This window comes from Mytilus edulis, chromosome 14 (assembly GCF_963676685.1).
Source record: "Mytilus edulis chromosome 14, xbMytEdul2.2, whole genome shotgun sequence".
NCBI classification, from domain to species: domain Eukaryota; kingdom Metazoa; phylum Mollusca; class Bivalvia; order Mytilida; family Mytilidae; genus Mytilus; species Mytilus edulis.
The window spans coordinates 40,562,339-40,585,068 of NC_092357.1; the positions used below are offsets into that span (position 1 = coordinate 40,562,339).

The 22,730-nt window shown below is 32.1% G+C and overlaps 1 protein-coding gene across 4 annotated transcripts; it reads left to right on the top strand.

Annotated features, from left to right (window-relative positions):
* Positions 1 to 11,762: 11,762 nt before the first annotated feature.
* Positions 11,763 to 22,022, top strand: LOC139502698 (uncharacterized). Of its 4 annotated transcripts, none has more exons than XM_071292242.1 (4): positions 11,763 to 11,995; positions 18,740 to 18,877; positions 20,071 to 20,178; positions 20,654 to 22,022. In XM_071292242.1, the coding sequence occupies exons 2-4, from the start codon at positions 18,773 to 18,775 to the stop codon at positions 21,143 to 21,145; spliced, it is 705 nt and encodes a 234-aa protein (XP_071148343.1). In that variant the 5' UTR covers positions 11,763 to 11,995; positions 18,740 to 18,772; the 3' UTR covers positions 21,146 to 22,022. The 4 variants fall into 4 exon arrangements, with proteins under 4 accessions (XP_071148343.1, XP_071148345.1, XP_071148346.1 ...); XM_071292244.1 differs by having other exon boundaries at positions 11,865 to 11,995; positions 18,740 to 18,862; positions 20,654 to 21,213; XM_071292245.1 differs by lacking the exon at positions 11,763 to 11,995 and adding an exon at positions 13,768 to 13,887 and having other exon boundaries at positions 18,740 to 18,862.
* Positions 22,023 to 22,730: the final 708 nt, after the last annotated feature.

Genomic DNA, 22,730 nt, shown 5'->3' on the forward strand with positions numbered 1-22,730 from the left:
GTTGCTCCGGGTGGTCAATGAAATCCGGTTTCACATGTGACACACATCAGGTTGATCATGTTAGTACAGTATACATTTTATGAGCTGATGCTCTTTCACAAATAACAATATAAAGAGTAAAAAACTCGTAAGTTAACCGTTTGCAAAAGTACGAATTTATCAAAATACTAAGGATTTTCTTACCAAGTAATAAATTACTTTAGCCGTATTTGCCATAAATGTGGGTCCTCAATGCTCTCCAACTTAATACTTGTTTGGCTTTCTAACCATTTTGATCTGAGCGTCACTGATGAGTCTTATGTAAACAAAACGCTTGTCTGGCGTATCAAATTATAAGCCTGGTACCTTTGATTTGATTTATTTTTTATGTGTTTCAACGCCACTGTGAAACATCCCTTTTAGGCTATTTGGTGGCGGTCAGTTTTTATTGGTGGATGAGTCTGGAAGGTTCGGAGAAAACTGACGACCTTTGATCATGTTGATAGGAAAACTGACATTCCTAATCAATTAAGATTAGAGTTCGAACGCAGTCATTGTTGACTGGGTAGTGATTACAGTAGCAACTACTAAGACCACTCGGCCAACGAGGCCCCTGGTACCTTTGATAACCATTAACTGTTTATAACACTTGTCATAAGGAATCAAGTATTCATTGTTCAGGGGTAACGATCGAAACTTTTGCGGTAAGACAATTTAAGTTTTGTTATCCTATGAGTCCTACATGTAATACAAGTGAATATCAGTAATACATAACAAACTAAAAACATCAATGGTGTGGTCTTCTCCTAGATGTCACTGCAAATAAAAATCCTAAAATTTAAAAGAAAGTTATTTCAATAGTCCATTTACTGAACAGAAATTAGTGAGTATTCCTGATTTCCAGCTTGATGAAGTATTGTTTAGTTTACAAAGCACAACATACAAAACTAAATAAAATCAGAGATGATCTCCTTTGTCCCGGAATTTGAAGACGATTCGTTCATACATATTGCATCCAACCAATAGTTCACGTCAGTATAAACTCGGTGAAATAAGTCTACTGAATAAGGAGAAAAATGTATTGATCTGTTTATGTATGTATGAGATGCATTTCATATGTATACAAAGAACTTAACTCCTAAACGAAACTATCTTCTTATGAAAATGTAAATTTCCCCACTGATATTGACAAATCATTCCTTTGACAGGTATCTTCAATGATATTTTTTTGTTTTATATTCCAAAACCACATAAAATCGAATATAATGTTTCACAATCTTTAGTTTTGTCGGGTGTTTGTTTGTCGTATAACTTATTCACTTTTCCCAATGTAGTCTGTTTGCTGTGCGTAATGACCAAGTTGTTTGTGTCCAATAATTTCTGTTAACTTTTTGAAGTGTAAGTTGAATTACATCATAGAAGATTGATGTGTTTTAAGCAAACCTTTTAATACCTTCCTTTGAGTCACTTTTGTCCGCTCTGAAAATTTCTGAAAAACAGATTTTATAAAGCAATGCAACTGGGAATGGAAATCGGGAACGTGTCGAAGAGACAACACTCTGACCAAAGAACAAAAACAGTCAAGGCATAGATTACCTCAGCTGTATTTGGCACAATTTTTTGGAATGTTGGATTCTCAATGCTCTTCAACTTTGTACATGTTTGGCTTTATAAATATTTTGACATGAGAGTCACTGATGAGTCTTGTGTAGACTAAACGCGCGTCTGGCGTACTTAATTATAATCCTGGTACCTTTGATATCTATAGGTATCTCTATTTTGTGCATTTTTCCGATGATCTTTTTTGTGGTAATTTTTGAAATCATGCTACTCACTTGAAATGGAAAATTAACGCTAGAAACTAAGGAGCCACGTGGCGTTGCTAATGAAATTGACATGAATTCGGCAACGTCGTCAAAGGTAAAATACCGATAAACAGATTATCATTGATCATTTCAATTCGATTGCTTTTCTCGCTTTCACCGTGACCGGCTCAAGCGAGAAAATCAATCTCGTTGAGATAACCAACGATAATCTATAAGTACTATAAAAAAAGAAGATGTGGTATGATTGCAAATGAGACAACTGTCCATAAGAGACCAAAATGAAACAGACATTAACAACTATAGGTCACCGTACGGCCTTCAACACACTAGTTTAGTGATAATGGACGTCATAGTAAACTCCGAAATATATAAAAGAAACTAAAATTTAAAATCATACAAAATGAACAAAGGCTAGAGGCTCCTGACTTGGGACAGGTGAATAAATAGAATGTTCTTTGTACTTAGGATCCGTTGTTGCACGTATGCATGTATTTCAAATTTTCTGGCGTCTTTTTATTATATCACACGATCAACATAATGTCGAACAAACTTGCCAGTTTTATTTTGGTTATCTTTGTATAACAAATGCTTACAACGACATGGTTGACTGTGAAAACGGAACTAGAAACAATTTATTTTACCATATCCTTCTAGATTGTCTGTGTTTGTCTAGATATATTTCTATGTATTTAATTCAAAAAAAATAGCTACCATAAGACAACTTTACAGTTGGTATCACTTCGTTTGATGTGTTTGAGTTTTTGATTTTGCCATTTGGTTATGGCCTTTCTTTTTTGTGTTTCCTTGGTGTCGGCTATTTTGTGAATTTATTACCAATATGTGTTCAATATAAAACTTATCATTCATGATAACACGAGGTCCCGCAATCAAGATATTGAACACATACAAATCCATCCATCAGTGATACAAGAAACAATGTTTCAAGTGTATGAACCTTATTTAATAAAGGAGTAGGTCCGGTAAGGCCCCTTTTTGGCCCCAAAATATAACAGTTTTACAAAATTGTTAAAATGTAAACTTTTAGTTATTTATTGGACAGTAAAATGCTTCTGCTACATAAATATGGGTTGTTTTTGGCAATACAATGCACATATATCGAGTACTAGCACCGTTAAGTCACGTTAAATTACTGAAATCTTCACAATTCTATCATTTTAGTTAAATTTTAGACGGTTTTCGTGTAAAACGAAAGTGGCCGCATTCGTGTTCATCCTTGATATTGAATTGTGAGTTGTATTTTATGATAATACATAACATATATAAAGGTTTTGGATGAACACGGATGCGGCCACTTTCATTTTTGACAAAAACAATCTGAAAAGTGACATTTTTCGACATATTTGGTAGATTTTTCATATTTGAGCTTGAATTGGATCGTTTTTAATGACTAAATCAGTTAAAATCTTTCTCAGAAACTAATTGATTCAAATAAAATAGACACTTAAGTGTTTAAAACGAGGTCAAAATCTTTCGTCTGATGAACCTGAAATTTGGGGCCAAAAACGGTCCTTACCGGACCTACTCCTTTCAAAGTGCTATTGTACTTAATCATAGATATGTTTGCTGATATAGTCAAATTTACAATAGTGCTCGCTCAATCTTAAATTTCGTAATCTTAAATGGTCTTATTTAGATCTGTATATCGTTACCTAACCTATTTTGTTTAAATTATTTCACAATGCATAAGGAGAAATTGTAATGGGATATTTTTAAAATAACGATTGACCCTCAATTGTTGTGCAAATGTTATGTCACAGACATGCATTCATATACAAACAAACAGGAACCTTATTATAAACGTGAATTAATGGAAATGTCATCTACGATATGTTTTGAATACATACTAAAACATTTACGATTCATCTTAATTGATTCTTTAGAGAGTTTCAAATTATCTGTTTTCCGACGTAGTCGGTATAGTTTCGGTTTGTGCCCTTTGAACTTAAGGACGCTTAAAAGAGGGACGAAAGATACCAAAGGGACAGTCAAACTCATAAATCTAAATCAAACTGACAACGCCATGGCTAAAAATGAAAAAGACAAACAGAAAAACTATAGTACACATGACACAACATAGAAAACTAAATAATAAACAACACGAACCCCAACAAAAACTAGGGGTGATCTCAGGTGCTCCGGAAGGGTAAGCAGATCCTGCTCCACATGTGGCACCCGTCGTGTTGCTTATGTGATTACAAATCCGGTAAATAGTCTAATTCGGTAGGTCACATTCATGAAAGGGAAGGGGATTGTAGTTACGACGTAAGGAAATATCCGATATCATTTGTGAAACGGTTATTCCATTACGGTCAACAAACTCGTGATGGCGTCCGTAAAATTTACGAAGGGATGATTTCAACTTCACCATTTGGAACTCTTGGTTTTATAGCTTCCTTGTGAGCAGTAACCCTATATCAAGAAAATCATGATAGGAAACGCAAGCACGGGAATATCGTATCAATTGGGAGATATATACCCCGTAGCTGCAAGAATGTTGCTACTTAGAAATGGAAAGTTCACAACTGGAAACCTGAAATCATCTCTTTTGTCGTAAAGTTTTGTTTTCAACCGACCCTCATTGTCAATTTCTAGATGTAAGTCAAGATATGAAGCCGACTTAACCATGTTAACTGTATCTGTAGTATCCTTTATCTCCAATTCGATGGGATAGATGCGTTCCACATAGTCACCAAATTTTGAATTGTTTAGTGAAAGAACGTCATCTATATTACGGGAAGTAGAGTTAAAGGATATTGCTAACTTCTTATCTTTCTTCCTAAGAAGTTCCTGCATGAAGTCAACATGATCTTAATAAGTCTTAACTATGGCAACAGAATACAGTCGGAAACCAGGTTGAAATAGAACAAAAGAATCGAAGCTCTCTATTAGAGAAGGCGATAAATGTTTACTGTATTGTTGACTATAGTGACAAATTTTTAAAAAGTTAATAGAAACAAACAAAACTGCAATTTTCTTCTCAATTACGAGGTGTTTTATTTCAAAAACACCATTTGCATAAGTTTTCAATTTATCTAGTACATAGTTAAGCAGAACAATTAGATATCAAGTCGACGACATGGGTATCTTTCAAGTTGGATGACAAAAATGCATAACCTCCGATTTTTTTGAAAAAATTACCACGGACGGAAAAGATATCAATCTATTAGTTCAGTAATTTTCGTGCCTGCCCTTCCATTATGTGACTGAAGAAAAAATTCCAAAAAATAGGTAACAATTGTATCGAAAAGAGAAAATCGAGTGCACCTTTTTATGTTAGGGCGTGTTTGAGTTGAGTATTTTGTCTTGATATCGTTCAAAGTAAGAATATTTCATACATCGTCTCGCTTCAGATTCTATAATTTTTATATATTAAAGCTACAGGTTGACTTTATAACACAAAAAAATAACAGTACTAAAAGATGAAATATATGGGTCAAGTGAAATACCTATCTAATGAGTCACAAAAACAAGGAAGGTGTGTTCGAATAGCTATTTTTTTACTGAAAGTACTTGACGACAGTCTTACAAGTTGGATGATGAAAATGCATATCTTCGAAAAATTCTAATTTTTTGTGTGTGATAACTAGGGTTTATAGTCTTCAACCACTAAAAAAATCTAGTCTGCCCTTCCACGAAATATTTAATTAGATTTTTTTTAAATGTTTATGATTTTTCGAAAATTCCACCTAACAACCGATCAGACAATAGTTTTAAGTTGAATCAATGCAGACAATATCATTAACTGATGCTCATTAGCTAGTTGATACATTTGTCTTTTAAAATATAACTGACATATAAGGATCGTATTGGTGCAATGTGGATAAATTTATCGGTTTCCAAGAGTAAAATTGGTAGCGCGTCATCGCTACAATGGCTTCCATTTTTACGATTGTGAAAATGAACTGGCGTAATGGGGAGATAATTTTGACGAAGTAGGATCCTGACTGAATACGCATGCTCGAAAATCCTTTCTGTGATTGGACAAAATGTTGTCATGGTGGGTGATTTGGTTGTGTTTGTAAAAACGTCTCGTTAATTATATCGTGATGGAAAGCAAGTGAAAAACTATAAATATTTGAACTAGATCTTACAAAGATTTATATTTTTATAAAAATAATTGTTTCTCCAATAACTCTTTGCATCCGTGACAGCTGTTTATTCGGGACAATTATATAATTTTTAATGTAAACTTTGTTGTACGAACGTACATGACTTGTAGAACGCACCTACGCATATGAGATTTCCGCGGGGTTTTGGTGAATGTAAACAGAAAGATACGAGGAACGAGAATACTGAACACAAACAGAGAAAACGTTATTTAAATGGTATCTTTGTGCTTCTGAAGGTTATCGAAATGATAGTTTTAAACATATACTCAAATTTTAATACGTCGGATATCTTTTTTAAAGATAGTTCTTGTTTTGAATCTATAAGAACCAAATGACGCAAATAACATCCGTGTTTAAGCATTTAAGGAGGTAGACCTAGGTTAAGGAAGATAACTCATAAAATCATCAGTATGTGTGTGTCAACCACTTTCATAAATCATGTAAATATATTCTAAGCTTCTAGGTAACATAGATTATTTCAACTCTGTTTCAGGTAAATGCTTAAAATACATTGATGAAACTTGACTTTTACAAACGCATTACTGATTTAATGAGTTATCTCCCTGAACCAAGGTCTACCCCCTTAATATATATTAGAAGATGTTATATGAGTATCGATAAGACAACTTTCCATCCAAGTCACAATTTGTAAAAGTAAACTATTATTGGTCAAAGTACGGTCTTCAAAATGGAGCCTTGGTTCACACTGAACAGCAAACTATAAAGGGACACAAAAAATAACTAGTGTAAAACCATTCAAACAGAAAAACAAACGGTCTCATCTATATAAAAACGAGAAAAGAGAAATATTTATGAACCACATCAACAAACGACATCTACTGGACATTAGGTTCCTGACGTAAGATAGGTGCAAACAAATGTAGCAGGTACCAACCTTACAAATAAATTATCAAATAAGGGGTGAAATAATAAACAATTTTAGAAAGTCAACCATAACCATGAACAAAGTGCTGCCATATAACGATGAAAACCTTGAACAAAATGTCGCCAAATAGAATAATATACACATGTAAAAGAAAATAAGTTTGTTCAATAATGGAGTTTATGCATAAATATATATTTGTTGTCCATAGTAGTGAAAATGTATAGTCATACCAAAGAATTATCAAATCTGTTATAAATCAAAAATAGAGAGACAAGACAGAACTTTGAATCAGTAAACATTAAATGACAAAAAGCATTACAAATTGTATTTACAGGTCAAATTAACATTTAAGTACGTTTTGAGAAAACTCGTAGCTTTTGAAAGCTACTTTTATTAAAAGCTAAACAATAAATGATTAAAGAAAATCGTGTATCCAAAAACAGTACTCCCTAAAATATTTTCAAATCAATTCAAGGACATAGCTTAGTCAACTATACAAGAGACAAATAATTTTATTTAGCATTAGAGCTTTCAGCTATATATTTCTTGCGGGGTTTTTTTTCAAATAATTAGAAATGTGAATACCTTCAGTCAAGCAATGCTTCTAGGTGTGTCACAATCCTAAACATGAAAACTTTAAAGGGAACTATCTAAGAAAATTGTTAACCAGTTGGCCTTGCGTTGAACATATTCGTTTTCATATGTCAAACAATTATTTAATAACCGTCAACATTTTGTCAACCAAATCGTGATGGCTTCCGTAAACATTCAGTTTCTCCACCTGGAACTCTTAATTAAAAAGCTTTCTTTTCAACTGCACTCATCTATCGAGAAAATCATGCTAGACATTGCTAGCCCTGGAATCTAGTATCAACTAGGAAGTATAAACTCAATATGCAGGCGCTGATAATATGTTGCTACTAAGCAATATAAAGTTCAGATTTAGCCAGTAGAAATCATATCTTTTGTCTAGTGTTTTGTTTCCAAGTTTTCTAGTCTGTAATGCTGTTAAAACTCTGAATGGAAGACGAAAATACAATCGCAAACACAGACTCCTCAGTTTTGTGTTTAGTGCTTATTTTATAAAGTGTTTCTTTTTACATTGCATTTTTTATATACTCGTCCATATTTGGATACAAAAATACATATTTGGGGTTTCTCTTATTCTGCGCAACACCATTTTCAGCTATAATGAAAACGAAAAAACAGTATAAGCTTCTAACGATTGATAGATCATCATGCAATACGCGGATCACACGTGAAATACTTTATAAACATTAGTAGAAGAAAATTGTTCATCTGAAGTAAGTGTTTACCAATTGCTGACGTGCAAGCCATGTATTGTTTCTAGTAGAACATAGATCATCAAGAATATGATTTACAACATCATATATATCAATTGCAAGACCGTTAGTCATGTAAATTAAATACAACTGCTGAACATTGATTCATTTATATTATTGAAATTTATTTTAAATCCAGACTTTCTTATCTTTTGAATGCAATATCAGGTTTAGTTCGTTTGATCCTTTTACCTCTTTTTTTACAACAAATACACCAAAGCAGTCAAAACAATTAGAAGTATTAAATGTGCGTAGGAACGATTTCCAAATGTACACACATCACACACATTAAATTGAATTTCTACTCCCTTTTTTAAAGTTTAGAGCAATTTCAATAACAGAATATGTTTTTACAAACGTAAGTGTATAATACTTTCATATCTAAAAATCTAGAATGTTATAAGTTACTGAGAGATTGAGTGCATTCTCGGGTACACAAATTATTTATCTCTCTACGGGTACGTTGTTTCGAATTTTTTTTCTTTTTTCTTTTTCGTATTCTTTTGCGTAAGAGAAGAAAAGTGACGAAAGTTTCCAAATGGTTAATCAAAATGGATAAGTCGACGCACAACTGACAAAACTATTGCATAAAAACGAAAAACGACGAAAACGCCAACGACAGTCTGCATAGCACTATAAACTAAAAGTACATTACGGGTTATTTATGGATAATTGTTTTTGAATACTTAAATATTATTTCAAACTGGTACAATAAAGTACTAATTTCCTGATCATACTTAATTGATAAATGTATGTTAATAGGCTTCACATGCAAATTGTTATAAATAACACATAGAGATAAGTTTTTGAAAAAAACGTATGTTAATCTATTAAGATAGCAGGTCTTCCATAATAACCTTTGTATATCTGTTTTCTATCACAATAAGATATTATTTTCGATAGTGCTTATAAAAGAGGGACGAAAGATACTAGAGAGACAGTCAAACTCATAGATTGAAAATAAGCTGAAAACGCTATGGCTAAAAATAAAAAGACAAACAGACAGAAGGGTAAGCAGATCCTGCTCCACATGTGGCACCCGTTGTGTTGATTATAACCTAAGCGTACCCAAATTGCTACTTAATTGGCAGTTTTTTTCACCTAGTTTTAATGGTCTTGATATAAGTTTCCATTCAGTGTCTATTTTGTAGAGTTATCCCTATTTACTATCAAGAAACACCAATTTCATTTGTCATCTATATTGAATCATAGCAAAATGGGTTTGAACCAACCTCTAAACGGTCCAAGATTCTGTAATGAGTACACAAATTGCATTCATGCCTATATACACATCCTTAAAAATAGAACTTGATTTACTTCTTCAAGTATTTACACTTTGACATTGGCCTAGGTTTGCCATTATTTTTTTCAATGAATAGATATGTATTTCATTTGCTCATTTTTAAAAGATGACTTTTTGTGAACGTCGTATGGCGACATTTCCGTAGATTTTACTTTTCCAGATAATGTTGCATCATTTAATACATTCTATTCAAGTTGTGTGTAAATATAGATAATACCACTGCATCGAGTGTGATGTAATATTTATCCGCTCGAGACTTTTAAATATTTAAATTTTAACTGTCGAGAGTGCGAAAATATTGTACTTCACGCGATTTGGTGGGGTTTTTTTTTTTTAAATCATTGCAGGTTAAAATATGTATTCTTTTCAAATGTTCTGCAAAACGATGTGTTCTTTTTATGTTACGTCATCAGTCATGTTTTCCTTTTTTCATAGCCGTCACAATAGGAAATTTAGAGGAAAGCAAAAAAAATCGACTTTGACCAATGCAAAAATGAGATCAAACGAACCACACGTTCATTAAATAAAACAAAATCATCATGTCAGGAAAAGAATAAATCGTGTAAGAACTAGAGAAAATCAAAAAATAATTACCTGTCTTGAAAAAGGTGGATAATGTCAAATCATAATAATACAAATTGTTTTGTCGCAAAGAAAACTTGTATGAATTACGCTTTTTTTTTGTTGAATAGGTGCATTTTTGGTACTCGGTGCAATTTATTTACCGTGACGTTTCTTGACATGTGCACAATTCATTTAATATACTATGTTTTATTATTTCATTCATGGCACACAGGTTTTGTCTTGTCTGGTCTTGTCTTGTCTTGTTTTGTTTGTCTTGGAACACAAAATAATCATTTTCATATTTGATGGTTAAGTATACTGATTAATTAAACTAGAGGCTTTGAAGAGCATGTGTCGCTCACCTTTAGTTAGTATATGTGCATATTAAGGGCATACGATACAGTTTTGATTTCGTATTTACATTTTGATAAAAAAAACAAAAAAACATTTAGACTATTTTTTACCTGATTAAATCAAATATGTAATAAAAAATATACCTTCATGTGCTACTTTTTGAGTAAAATGAGGTCGAAATGCTATCTATAATAAACCTCAAGATAATAACCAAATGCTGCAAAATTTTCTTATAATTACCTATTCAGGGGCAGCAAGCCCACAACGGGTTGTCAGATTCATCTGAAAATTTCAGGGCAGATAGATCTTGATCTGATAAACAATTTTACCCATGTTATATTTGCTCTAAATGCTTTTGTTTCAGAGATATAAGCCACAAACTGCATTTTACCCTATGATATATATTTTTAGCCATGTCGGTCATCTTGATTGGCGTGTGGCGTCATCGGACACATTTTTAAACTAGATACCCTAATGATGACTGTGGACATGTTTGGTTAAATTTGTCTCAACAGTTTCAGAGGAAAAGATTTTTGTAAAAGTTTACAAAAAAAATCGAAATTGTAAAATATTTACTTTAATGGGCAATAACTCCTTAATGGTCAGCTTACTATTTTGGTCATGTTGACTTATTTGTAGATCTGACTTTGCTGAACATTATTGCTGTTTACAGTTTATCACTATCTATAATAATATTCAAGATAACAACCAAAACCGGCAAAATTTCCTTAAAATTACCAATTCAGGGTAGCAACAGGTTGTCCGATTCATCTACAAATTTAAGGGCAGATAGAACTTAACCTGATTAACAATTTTCCCACCTGACAGATTTGCTCTAAATGCTTTGAAGTCAGAAATATAAGCCAAAATCTACATGTTACCCCGATGTTCTACTTTAGCCGTAGTGGCCATGTTGGTTGGTTGGCCTGCTCACCGGCCACATTCTAAAAACTAAATACCTTAATGATGATTGTGGATAAGTTTGGTTCAATTTGGACCAGTAGTTTCAGAGAGAAAGATTTTTGTAAAAGTTAACGACGATGGACGACGGACTCCAAGTGATGTGAAAAGCTCATTTGACCCTTCAGGCCAGGTGAGCTAAAAAGATGAAATGAAGAATAAAGAAAGGAAGGAAGAAGTAGAATGAGAAACTCTGCCGTAATAGGGAAGGTTTTATTTGCAATGAATTGTTTTATTTTAAAAATTGTTTCCATCATTTTATAGCAATGTCATCACGACCTATATAATTTTCCCATCATATATTTCAAAACATAGTTTCCTGCTAAAATTTTCTAGAAATTAACCAATAATGTAAATTGATTTGTAAAAAAAAAATATTGGAATTTGTACCTAATTATTTGTTTCCTATTAGGTTCAATTCTGACATTATCATAGTTATTGTAAAGTTAACATTACCAAAAATCTTCATATATGGATATTATGATACTATATTAGCAACCTATCATGTCAAGTTTTCGTGTGAATCTTAATCTGGAATAACCAATACACTTCTAATTGTTGAGTACTTCTAGACTATATAAAAGTTTGGTATATCAACTGGAACTATAATATAAATCACATTTTTGAAGGAAGAACTAAATTCTTATTTTGTAAGTGTTTAGTAATACTTATGAAGTACTTAATTGGCTTTATTAACTTTTTTTATTCGAGCATCACTGATGAGTCTTTTGTTGACGAAACGCATGTCTGACGCAAATTCAAAATTTCAATCCTGGTATCTATGATGAGTTTATTTGTAATTTGATGGGGTTTCAAGTTTTTTCTCCATATGAGTATCAACGTTTTTTTTATCATGAACTGTCGTCAGAGATTTTTTTTACAATTTGATAAATATGTGTGTGGTTTGATTCATTTATTGTCGACGAATACCCAAATAAAAAATAAATATAAGTATGATTCATTTTTGATTAACATGATTAAAGGGGTTCATACAAATTCCTAGTTAAAGCAAAATAGGACACCGTACCAAAAACATCTAAAAGGCAAAAAGTGTTTCATAGAATAATTTGAAAAAAACAAATGATTGAGTGACAACACTCCAATCTAACTCATGGGGTAAGGTCAAGAGCGTTACTGGGTGGGTAAAGGGGGTCAGCTTGAATTTTCATGTGGCATTTTTTGGTATCGTTATATCATTCATATGCTTAATTTGAAAATAAGAAAGCAATGTAATCAAAGATACAATCTATTACAAAAGGCATACATGTAAATACTTAGGAAATTTCATAATTTCATGATGTCGATGGATGTTTTCTTACTTTAAACACCGGTATACTACTGTTGACTTTATTCCTTATTTTCGTAGTATTATAATATCAGTTCTATATTCATTAATTATCTTTTTTAAGTTAAAACAAATGTAATGCTCAGTTAAAACAAATTAAAATACCAGAATTACCAGAAAAGGGATAACCATATTATCAGTTGCCCATGGTTGAGGGTATATACCATGTTACCAGAAAGGGAATAGAGAATAACTGGTAAATCATAAAGAAGAAAGATCTAACACATTTTTAAATTAAGAAAAGAAAATAATGTTTACAGAAATGAAAGACCCCCCAAACCCCCAAATCCTGACATTATTATATAATTAGGAATAGCACGCAATTCATACAAAGCAAATGTCGTTTTAGAAGAAATAAACTACTCTAACGTTTTGTTATTATAATTGTAAAAATTAAATGTAAAAACAAAAGGAAGGAAGCACATTTTTACCCAAATAAGGAAAATAATCAATATATTAATGGAATGTCAATAAAGTACGTGACAAAAGGTTTATTCCAATAAAGTCAGTCTATTTATGATAGTCCTTTCTTTTCAAATAATCTCAATTGAGACATAAGTGGTTTGGTGGTCATACTCTAGGTATAGAAAATAAATTCTACAAAAATGTCTGTTTAGATTTGACAACACAATAAATCCCAACTATCTAATGGCAATAGTACAAGTTGGTGTATATTGACAGTTGCGTGGTTGATACTTAAAAATCCTCCTTTTATGGACGGGTCACTGGTAAACTCTACTTCCTCATTTGAACAAGGAACAATCTGAGTGAACGCAATGTTGCTGTGAATCTTAAAATATAATGAAGTCAATAAGATTAACGGTACCAATTTTCTTGCACCAGATGCGCATTTCGACAATACATGTCTCTTCAGTGATGCTCGTGGCCAAAATATTTGAAATCCAAAGCTTATATAAAAGATGAAGAGCTATAATCCAACATTTAAGATGTGTAAATGAGATATAAATGTATGCATATGCACATGCATGTATATAGTACAAGTCGGTCATCACAATGTTTATGAATAAAAGGAAACATTTGTCAGGATATATAAAGCACTTTTATATATACTGTTGTGCATGTATCAGAATTTCAAGTACACTCCTTGGTCTCAATATATACATTTTACATATCGACTGGCTTTATAATAAAAAAAAGTTGTTTTCTAAATTAATGGAAAAGCTGCACTATAATTTTGTAAGTATAATTAAATAAATTTTTGTTAGCGGATCCATTATTCACAGACTTGAATCGTACGTTTGGTCATTCATATCTTATAAAAATGAGATGTGGTACGATTGCAAATGAGACAAATGTCCTCCAGAGACCAACTGACATTGAAATTAACAACTATATGTATCGAAATGACAAATATTAAACCATTGAAATAAATGTCATATACGGAGATTTTCTTTAAAAAAAATAAAAATCTTGGTATTATCCGAGGGAAGTGGTAGTCTGTGTGGGTTAACAGAATAAAAAACTGGACAAAAAATAGTCATGAAATAATGGCAAAAATTAATGGAAGAAGGAAGAATGAAAAAGTGCTAAATATAAAAACAACGGGCTATGAATACAGTATAGATAAAGACTTGATGTACGATAAAATTGAAACTGCTTAATAAATACAGGTAGCCTTTGTGAGAAATAAATAAAGATAAAAAACATACTTTATTCAAATAATTATATAATTAAATTATCGATAATGATTGCAGGTACATGTACATTTGTACAAGGATAGATAATATTTATAAAGGTTGATGTTAATAATTCATAGTGGGAGTTTTTTTTTCTCATTTGCTTTTTCCCCGTCAAATTAGACTGTAAAAATGGGGCCCCCTTAGTTGCTTCCCTGGGCAACTGAGGGTTGATGTAACAGGTGATTGTTAATAAAATATGTTTAATATTAAAAAAAAAAAATACAGTATAGATAACAGAACCGCCCCTCCAGTACTCCTTATATATGTTTTCATATAATGGCTAGTTAACACATAGGGTAAAGGTCTGAAAACACCATGCAAAAAAACAAATAAACAAACAGTGATTTATAAAATTATTTCTAAACAAGAATGTGTCCTCAGTACACGAATGCCTCACTCGCACTATCATTTTCCATGTTCAGTGGACCGTGAAATTGGGGTAAAAACTCTAATTTGGCATTAAAATTAGAAAGATCATATCATAGGGAACATATGTACTAAGTTTGAAGTCGATTGGACTTCAACTTCATCAAAAACTACCTTGACCAAAAACTTTAACCTGGAGCGGGACAGACGGACGAACGGACAGACGGACGGACGAACGAACGCACAGACCAGAAAACATAATGCCCCTCTACTATCGTAGGTGGGGCATAAAAACCTTCAGTAATGAGTAAGATATATTGTATCCAAACCTTTTGATAACTATTCTTGTTGAGTGGATTGTGGGGGAAGCAGTTCCTTTTCATTAATAATACTGTCTTTTTACTATTAAGGAGTTTAAGGTGGATGCCTTTCTAAAATTAAGATATCAGGTTCATTTTCATATACTCTTCTGACGCACGAAATTATAGGGTGCTAGGTTTATTTAATTGCTGTTGTATAAAAAGAGAATGTGGTAGTATTGCCAATGAGAAAACTCTTCACAAGACACAGTGTGGTCATAATCTTTAATAATTATTTAAAAATTGGAATGTGAAATTCAATAATAATATATAGTATAGGGTACAATCTTTCTATTTGGGGACAAAGCATTCTCTCAAACATTGTCAGTATTTGTATCACTAATAGAAAATTAAAATATCGGATATTAAATCGAAAATGCATTGTTGAATCTGTCGAACACCCTGAGTTTATCCGCAGATGTTGGTGCTGTATTTGTGTGTTCTTTTAAGTGCAGCATGACTGTTCCTGGTCTTCTCTCCCTTTTTTATATCTTACAAAAGCATTTTCTGTTTTCCTCGACCTCTTTAGTCTGACCAAAATATTGTTTGCATTCATCTAAGCTTGCGGCATTTAAAAGTAAAATCACCAAATAGTCGACCAGAATTCGAGCTAATGTTTCTGGATTGTGATTCAATTATTCATAGTTTGGTTTTATTTGCAAATACATAAAAAATATCAACGCATAAAGTTGTTTTTGAATCACTACGTCTCGAAATATTAGGAATACATTTGAAAAATATCTAAGATGTTTATAGTTGTCCTGTTTTTCATATTTTTTTATATTTTTTGTTTTGTTTATGGCATTGCACAGGACCATGTTAATAATTTCTATGGAGAGCAGCTACCAATATCGAGGCTGATCTCTTACCAACCAGAGTCCATGCGGGTTGATCATCATCTAGCGCAAACACATTGCTGGCACCAATACAACCATACGTACATTTGTATTTGCATCGAATGATAACTATTATGTAAAGCAAGCACAAAGTGCATAATTTGCTGGTGCTTGCAAGTTTAATATATTGTCTGAAATAAACCCATCATAGATATTAGGCGTAAAAGTGTGTATGTAAATGTAAGCTAGATGCATGTTTCGTCTACTAAAGTTCCAGTTACCCTCGAATCAAAAACGTTATTTATGCGATGTTGGACATAATGGCATATATTAGACTTATCCGGTCCGTCTAACACTCACAAGAAAGAGCAAATATTTAACATCGAACTCCGACTTCTTTTGAACTGAATGTTACTGTGCGTATTACTATATGTTTCTTTATTCTACTTTGTCTAACGGTATAGGCGGAGGGTTTAGTTCTCACAAAACATGTTTAACCCACCCACCCACCCCCCCCTACCCTCCCCCCGCATTTTTGCGCCTGTCTAAAGTCGGGACCATATAGCCTTTGTTAGTCTTATATATTTTTTTTAACTTTATTTAATATACGTTTTGGAATTAAATGTGACATCCATATTATCTGAACTAGTACATCTTCTCATCTCTGAGTTGAAGACCTATTGATAGCCTTTGGCTGTTTCTGTTATTTTGGTCGGTTGTTGTCTCTTTGACATATTCCGCATTTTGATTCCCAATTTTATTTAGAAAGTTTTTGATTTGCTCTTTCTGTACTGACACAAGGGCGCTTGTAATCCACTTATTAAAAATTATTAGCCTTCAAGCGCTCACAAGGGAATACCTTCTTTCATGTTTAAGTCCGTTTGAACTCTGTATAATCTTTTAAAAAAAATTATGAAAAATTAAAGTTATAATGTACGGTAGTTGAATTTATAATGCACATCTCTCAAATGGTAATGCAAGCTCTGACAACGATTTGTTTTGTCAATAAATAGATAAGTTACTGTTATGTTTTTTTGTATCTCAGTTCCCAACCTATACACTGGGAAAAGAGACTAATTGTCCGCATTTCTATGTGCTACCTTTTGTTATAATAGTATTTCGCTTATCAGTTAAAAACAACTTGAACATAAAGAGTTAACAAGCGAGATTTCGCTCACCGTGTTTTAGTGGCTTGGTCCTCTGCTGTTAAGTTTTGTTGTGGACAGAATTCTTTGAATTGCAAAAATTAATGTGTTTCGTATCTATTGTACATGAAGTCTTTACTAAATTTATCCACAATCATTGTATTCTTAAGCAGTTTCCCAGCTTATACGCTTCTTTTTGAAGATCATATTTATGATGAGATATAGACAGAAAAATGTTAATGTATTTCTATTCTGTTATATTTGTATTTACTCTAATATATTTCTATCTTAAATAACTGTGCAATAAGGTTTTAGAACTAGAAGTATATGATTATAAATATTTGGTTAGTACTGCACGAGCATTTCTTAGGCGGTATTACGGGTGGGGTTCTATAGTCATATATATATATATTAGTCCGATACTTGTATAGTATGAATCTAGGTGGCCACAGTAACTTCTACATGTAAGTACAACTCGTTCTGCATAGTATATGAATTGCATTATAGTATGATGATTCAGTATAGAATAGCATGATGTATGTTTGTTGAGAGAGTTTGTAATTTTCTTATTATCTTTATTAAATGTTGTATCGCACAGAAAATAATAAGATACTGCGAGCAAACAAAGATTACATTTTGACTTGCAACTTTTTTAGCCATGTAGATAGATTAGAAATGCTTTAAATCCGGACGATTTTTTGACGGAGAATCTTACTACAAAATGTTTTTTTATGTATTCTTTTAAGGAAGGATTTTTTTTTTTGGTTTTTTTGTTTGTTTGTTTGTTTCTAGTAGTAGTATACAAAACCTTCATATTAACATAAATAATTGCACGTAGCTTTCGATTTTCTAAAAACACGGCTAATTTGCAATTTTAAAATAACACTTAAACAAAAGTATTGAGACTTGAATAACTTCCTGTCGCAGGATGCTATCTCAAGTGGGGTTATATTCCGTGTACTATCAAAAATATTATCGACGAAATTAAACTCTCTATATAAAAATAACTATCTTCTAATATGGAAACCAATACCTCCAATATAGAAATTATTAACTTTCAATATGGAAATTATTAACTTTCAATATGAAAATTATCTTTTAATATGGAAATAAATGTTTACCCGTATTCAAATCAATATCTTTGATAGCTTAGGCGATTGTTCCTCGATAATTAGTGTCGATTTATTAAATTTCATGGCTAGCTTTTGTGTCCAGTGGCAAATAGTTAACTTTAATTCTTTAATCAATTAGGACAGCAGATACCGCTGTATGGTTTACGACGCCAATGCTTGTGCATTAACAGTATATGTAATTCTTATTTTAAAACAGTGTATATTAGATAAATAAAAAATGTATATTATGGTATGAATCAGACTACAGAGTAATGATAAAAAAATAGAGAGAAAAAGGCCGAAAAAATAAAAGATACTAAATTGATGCTAAAATGTATAGAATAGATAATAGTACAAAATGTATACAAAATGTATAGAGAAAAGAAATACGGCTTAAATGAATAAAGAATGCGGAATTGAAAACATCCCCACCATCCCCACCTAAAGCCCTCCACCACCACGACCCCATACATAAAACCCAGACCCTCTTTAATGTATGATGTATTTTTTAGACTTCTTTTTATATTTCAGGTGATATTTGACAAAGATCGATAGAAACAGAGCATGGAGAATTTCCCGCCTTTGACACCAATAATTGACACCCTTCGAGGATTGAAAATAAAACTACAAGAAGGTTCAGACTACATAGACGAGGTGCAAAGAAATTTTGTATGTTGAATAAAATGTTCATAATTTTATATATCCGTCAGTGTTGTGTGTATAAAAACGCAGCCATTTCCGGCAAAAAGAACATGTAATAATATTAACGGTACCATTTTTTCTGCACCAGATGCGCATTTCCACAATCAAGGTCAAAATATTTGAAAATTCAAAGCTTATTAAAAGCATGCTATAAACCAAAAACGAAAACAAAAGTATGCCAAAGCTTGGCAATGAATCAGAGCTTTGCATGAGGGAGATACATTCCTTAATTTTAAATATTTCAAAAATTTTGTGACAGCAAATTTTAACAAAATCCGTATTGTCATGCCAGTGCTACATTTTTTGTAAATCATATGCCCCGTGTATAAAGTGACAGCGATAGTATCTGCTCTTATCCTTGTAAGAAATGGGGCTGCGTCGGATAGAAATTAACCTTATAAAAGTGCACGTAAATTATTACATGATACATTTACATTAATTTGATTGAATTAGAAACAATCAATCACAAAAAGGATGAATTTTGGTCTGCATTAAAAGGTTCGTATATCAACTCAGTCGAAAACAGTTACAGACTGCATAGAGATTGTTTTGACTTTTTCAACCCAAATTGAATTACATTTTAGATGTATTAATATACATGTGCATTGGGTCAATTTCTATCCGACACAGCTCAAATTGTGGTGTCTCTATGTTGTCTGTTTGTTAACGTTGCATGACAACTATCTTTCTCGATCCAACATATTCTAATTTTTCAGTGGAAGTCCAAACTTCCCGTCCGTCGTCCAGGTTAACCTACCTTGCAGAATATTTACATTGAAATGATGGTCAAATTACTTTTTTCCTGAATATCTATAAAGTATTTGCCACTGGACGTTCAACTATCAACAATGATATTGAAAGAATTTATAAGAAGTATGAAATAAGTTGTCTATCAGTTATTCATCTCGATGTCGCGGTGAGGATTTCAAAACGAAACTAAAGAATACATTTAAATGCGAATGAAATCGATCGAAATAGTTTTGTCCTATTAGGAAATATTTATTAATGATAGATATTTTATAATCTCTTTTCAATCGATTAACTGTTTTATCTCAACATTTACATTATAAGGGTTTTTTATCTGCTGTCATAATAAGTATGAAAAATGTTTTTCATTTGAAATGTTCATTATTCTAATTTTTTTTAATTTTTTTTTCTAGGGTTTACAGAAACTACAGAGTCGTAGAATGATTCATATGCTATCAGCATCTGTAAAATGCAGAGTAAAGAAACTTGATGAAAGCAGGGTACAGAAGGCACTTAAAAAGGTATTGTGTACAATTTGGAAATTAGTATGGCGTTCATTATCACTGGACTAGTATATATTTGTTTAGGGGCCAGCTAAAGGACGCCTCCGGGTGCGGGAATTTCTCGCTACATTGAAGACCTGTTGGTGACCCTCTGCTGTTGTTTTTTATTTGGGCGGGTTGTTGTCTCTTTGACACATTCCCCATTTCCATTCTCAATTTTATCAAGTCATATTCGAAATAAACTCCTCAAAGATACCAGGATTAAACATTGTAATTGCGCCAAGCAAAACTTCTAAAATCTAAATTCATAGGAAACAGAGTGATCGAAACAAATTTTAGCTCTTATTTTCAATATTATTAGAAGTTCTATTATTTATATTTTTATTCAGTATTATCATAGATGAAGGTATTTACATCTATGATATTATTATCGCAGATAATTAATTATCGTGAATGTTTGAATCTATTAATTTTTTTTTTAATTTCTTTTCAGCTTCATGTAAGGTTTTTAAGATCCCACAAACGGTTTACCAGAACGAAACGTGTTCTGATGCATGTTTACAGAAACGAAACCGAGTTTCTAAACGTTGAAACCAGATTCAACGATCTGCTGCCAAAAGTAAATTCCATTCTACAAGACCTTGACATTGCTATCGTCCAATCAAATACGAGAAGAAAATTTATCAATGAAAACATTTCTGCTGAAACTTACACTCCTAAAATCTCCGACGAAATCGATCATGCCAGAAATAGTTTTGATGATGAAAGTGAAAGTAGCTCATCAAGTTCTGATACAGAAGATGAAAGTAAAGATGAAGTGGAGGATAAAAGAGGTGATGAAACGAAATACCGTTCTAAAGATAGATATGGTCGTTGGCAAGCGGATTTCATTAAGTTGTATAAAATTAAACTAATTTTAGATACAGAGCGATATAATTACGAGCTATTATATAATTGTTATCCAATGAACACTGCGCTGTTATAGATATGTTTGTGACACAACATATATGAACTATAATTATATATATTATTTATAAAGAAATTGATATGTCAGTTAACTTAATATTCAATTGAGAGAAAAAAAAACGCATGAGGAGGTGTTTTTTGCTTACTATTTTAATTATTACGATTGCGATATTTACCCGTTAACTTTGATTTATATTAAATGATTTTCTATCATAGAATTAAAACAAATGCCAGCTTAATATTATGTTGAAATGTATTGGTTTAAAAGTGAAATTAATTTTTAAACTTCAGTTATCGAAATGTAATGTCGTCGCTCAATGTGGTGAGGCATTTACTAAAACCAGGATTTATCAGATAGGCAGAATTACAAGCAAATAAAACCTAGATTGTTTTAATTAATGCCTTAATTATCCCATTAACATGCTTAAGGCGCAGAATCTGACAAATAAGCGACATATTACCTTTCAATGAAAATACTTTTAAATCAATACGTTTTAACTAAGAAGTTGGTATTTTATTCAATTCTATGATAGAAATTCTTTTATTTTAATTGCCAGAGTGATAGTAAATCCTACGGAAAAGTGGTTTATCCTGAAACTTCAAAATAAGTTTCAACACTAAGGAGAGGAATCTTTAAATGTTAGTTTTGCTTCCTGTGAATAGATTGTGGTTCGGTTCCTTCCGTACAGTACAATATTTGTTGCTAAACATTCTCAAAAAATAAATTGGAAACTGTAGTTTTATACCTTAGGTCGCCCTTTTCTCATCTTCCGAAAATCGCCACCCTTTCTTTGTCAAACATATCCATCACCCAACATGTTGCGTTTTACACGGTGACTTTAATATGAAACTGTATATGCATTAAATTTTGTAATATAAAGAAATTGATATGTCAATTGACTTTTTATTCAAATGAGAAAAAAAAACACACGACGGTGCGTATTTTTCGTTTAGGGAGCAACCATTTAACTTTAACGGGTTTAAGATTTTTTCTGAGTCGGAATATTTTTTCGCGCAAAACGCGAGCAAATTTATTTCTTAGTATTTCGACGCAAATCTCCATAGTCGCTTAGCGAAAGGAATATAGGTCACTGACTTATGGAGCTACTATTTGTATTTCTAGAGGGGGGCTAGAATGAAAAATAATGTGTTCAGCATTTTTCTGTTGTTGTAATCTATGTCATCCCTTTTAATTTTTAACTCTATTCGGTCCTGCCTTTATATTATTTTATCATTACTTTTTTTACATAAATTGTCCTCATGATTTTTTTACATGTAACTCAAACTCCTGTCCTAACTTTTTTCATATATCATTTTAGCTCTCCCCCTTAAAAATCAAATGGTAGCTCCCTTATTTCAAGATCATATTTGAAACAAATGGTCAATAACATGCACATCTGAATGCCGATTTCTAAGCAAATTGTCATCATCGAATTATATTTTCAAACGATGTTTTTCTGATATATTTTGTTTTATTTGCTGTGTGCTTTATACTAAACGAACACGTCAAGGACATGACAAACATATATCATGATATAGTAATCTTCTTAATAGAATTTTTACACTGAATACTGGTGATTGTGGGCGATTCAATTTGTGTTTTC

Excerpts from the sequence above, each read along its gene's own strand:
- LOC139502698 (XM_071292242.1), top strand. The coding sequence starts at position 18,773 with ATGGAGAATTTCCCGCCTTTGACACCAATAATTGACACCCTTCGAGGA. Across the intron at positions 18,878-20,070 it reads ACGAGGTGCAAAGAAATTTT|GGTTTACAGAAACTACAGAG; the intron begins GTATGTTGAATA and ends TTTTTTTTCTAG. Across the intron at positions 20,179-20,653 it reads TACAGAAGGCACTTAAAAAG|CTTCATGTAAGGTTTTTAAG; the intron begins GTATTGTGTACA and ends ATTTCTTTTCAG.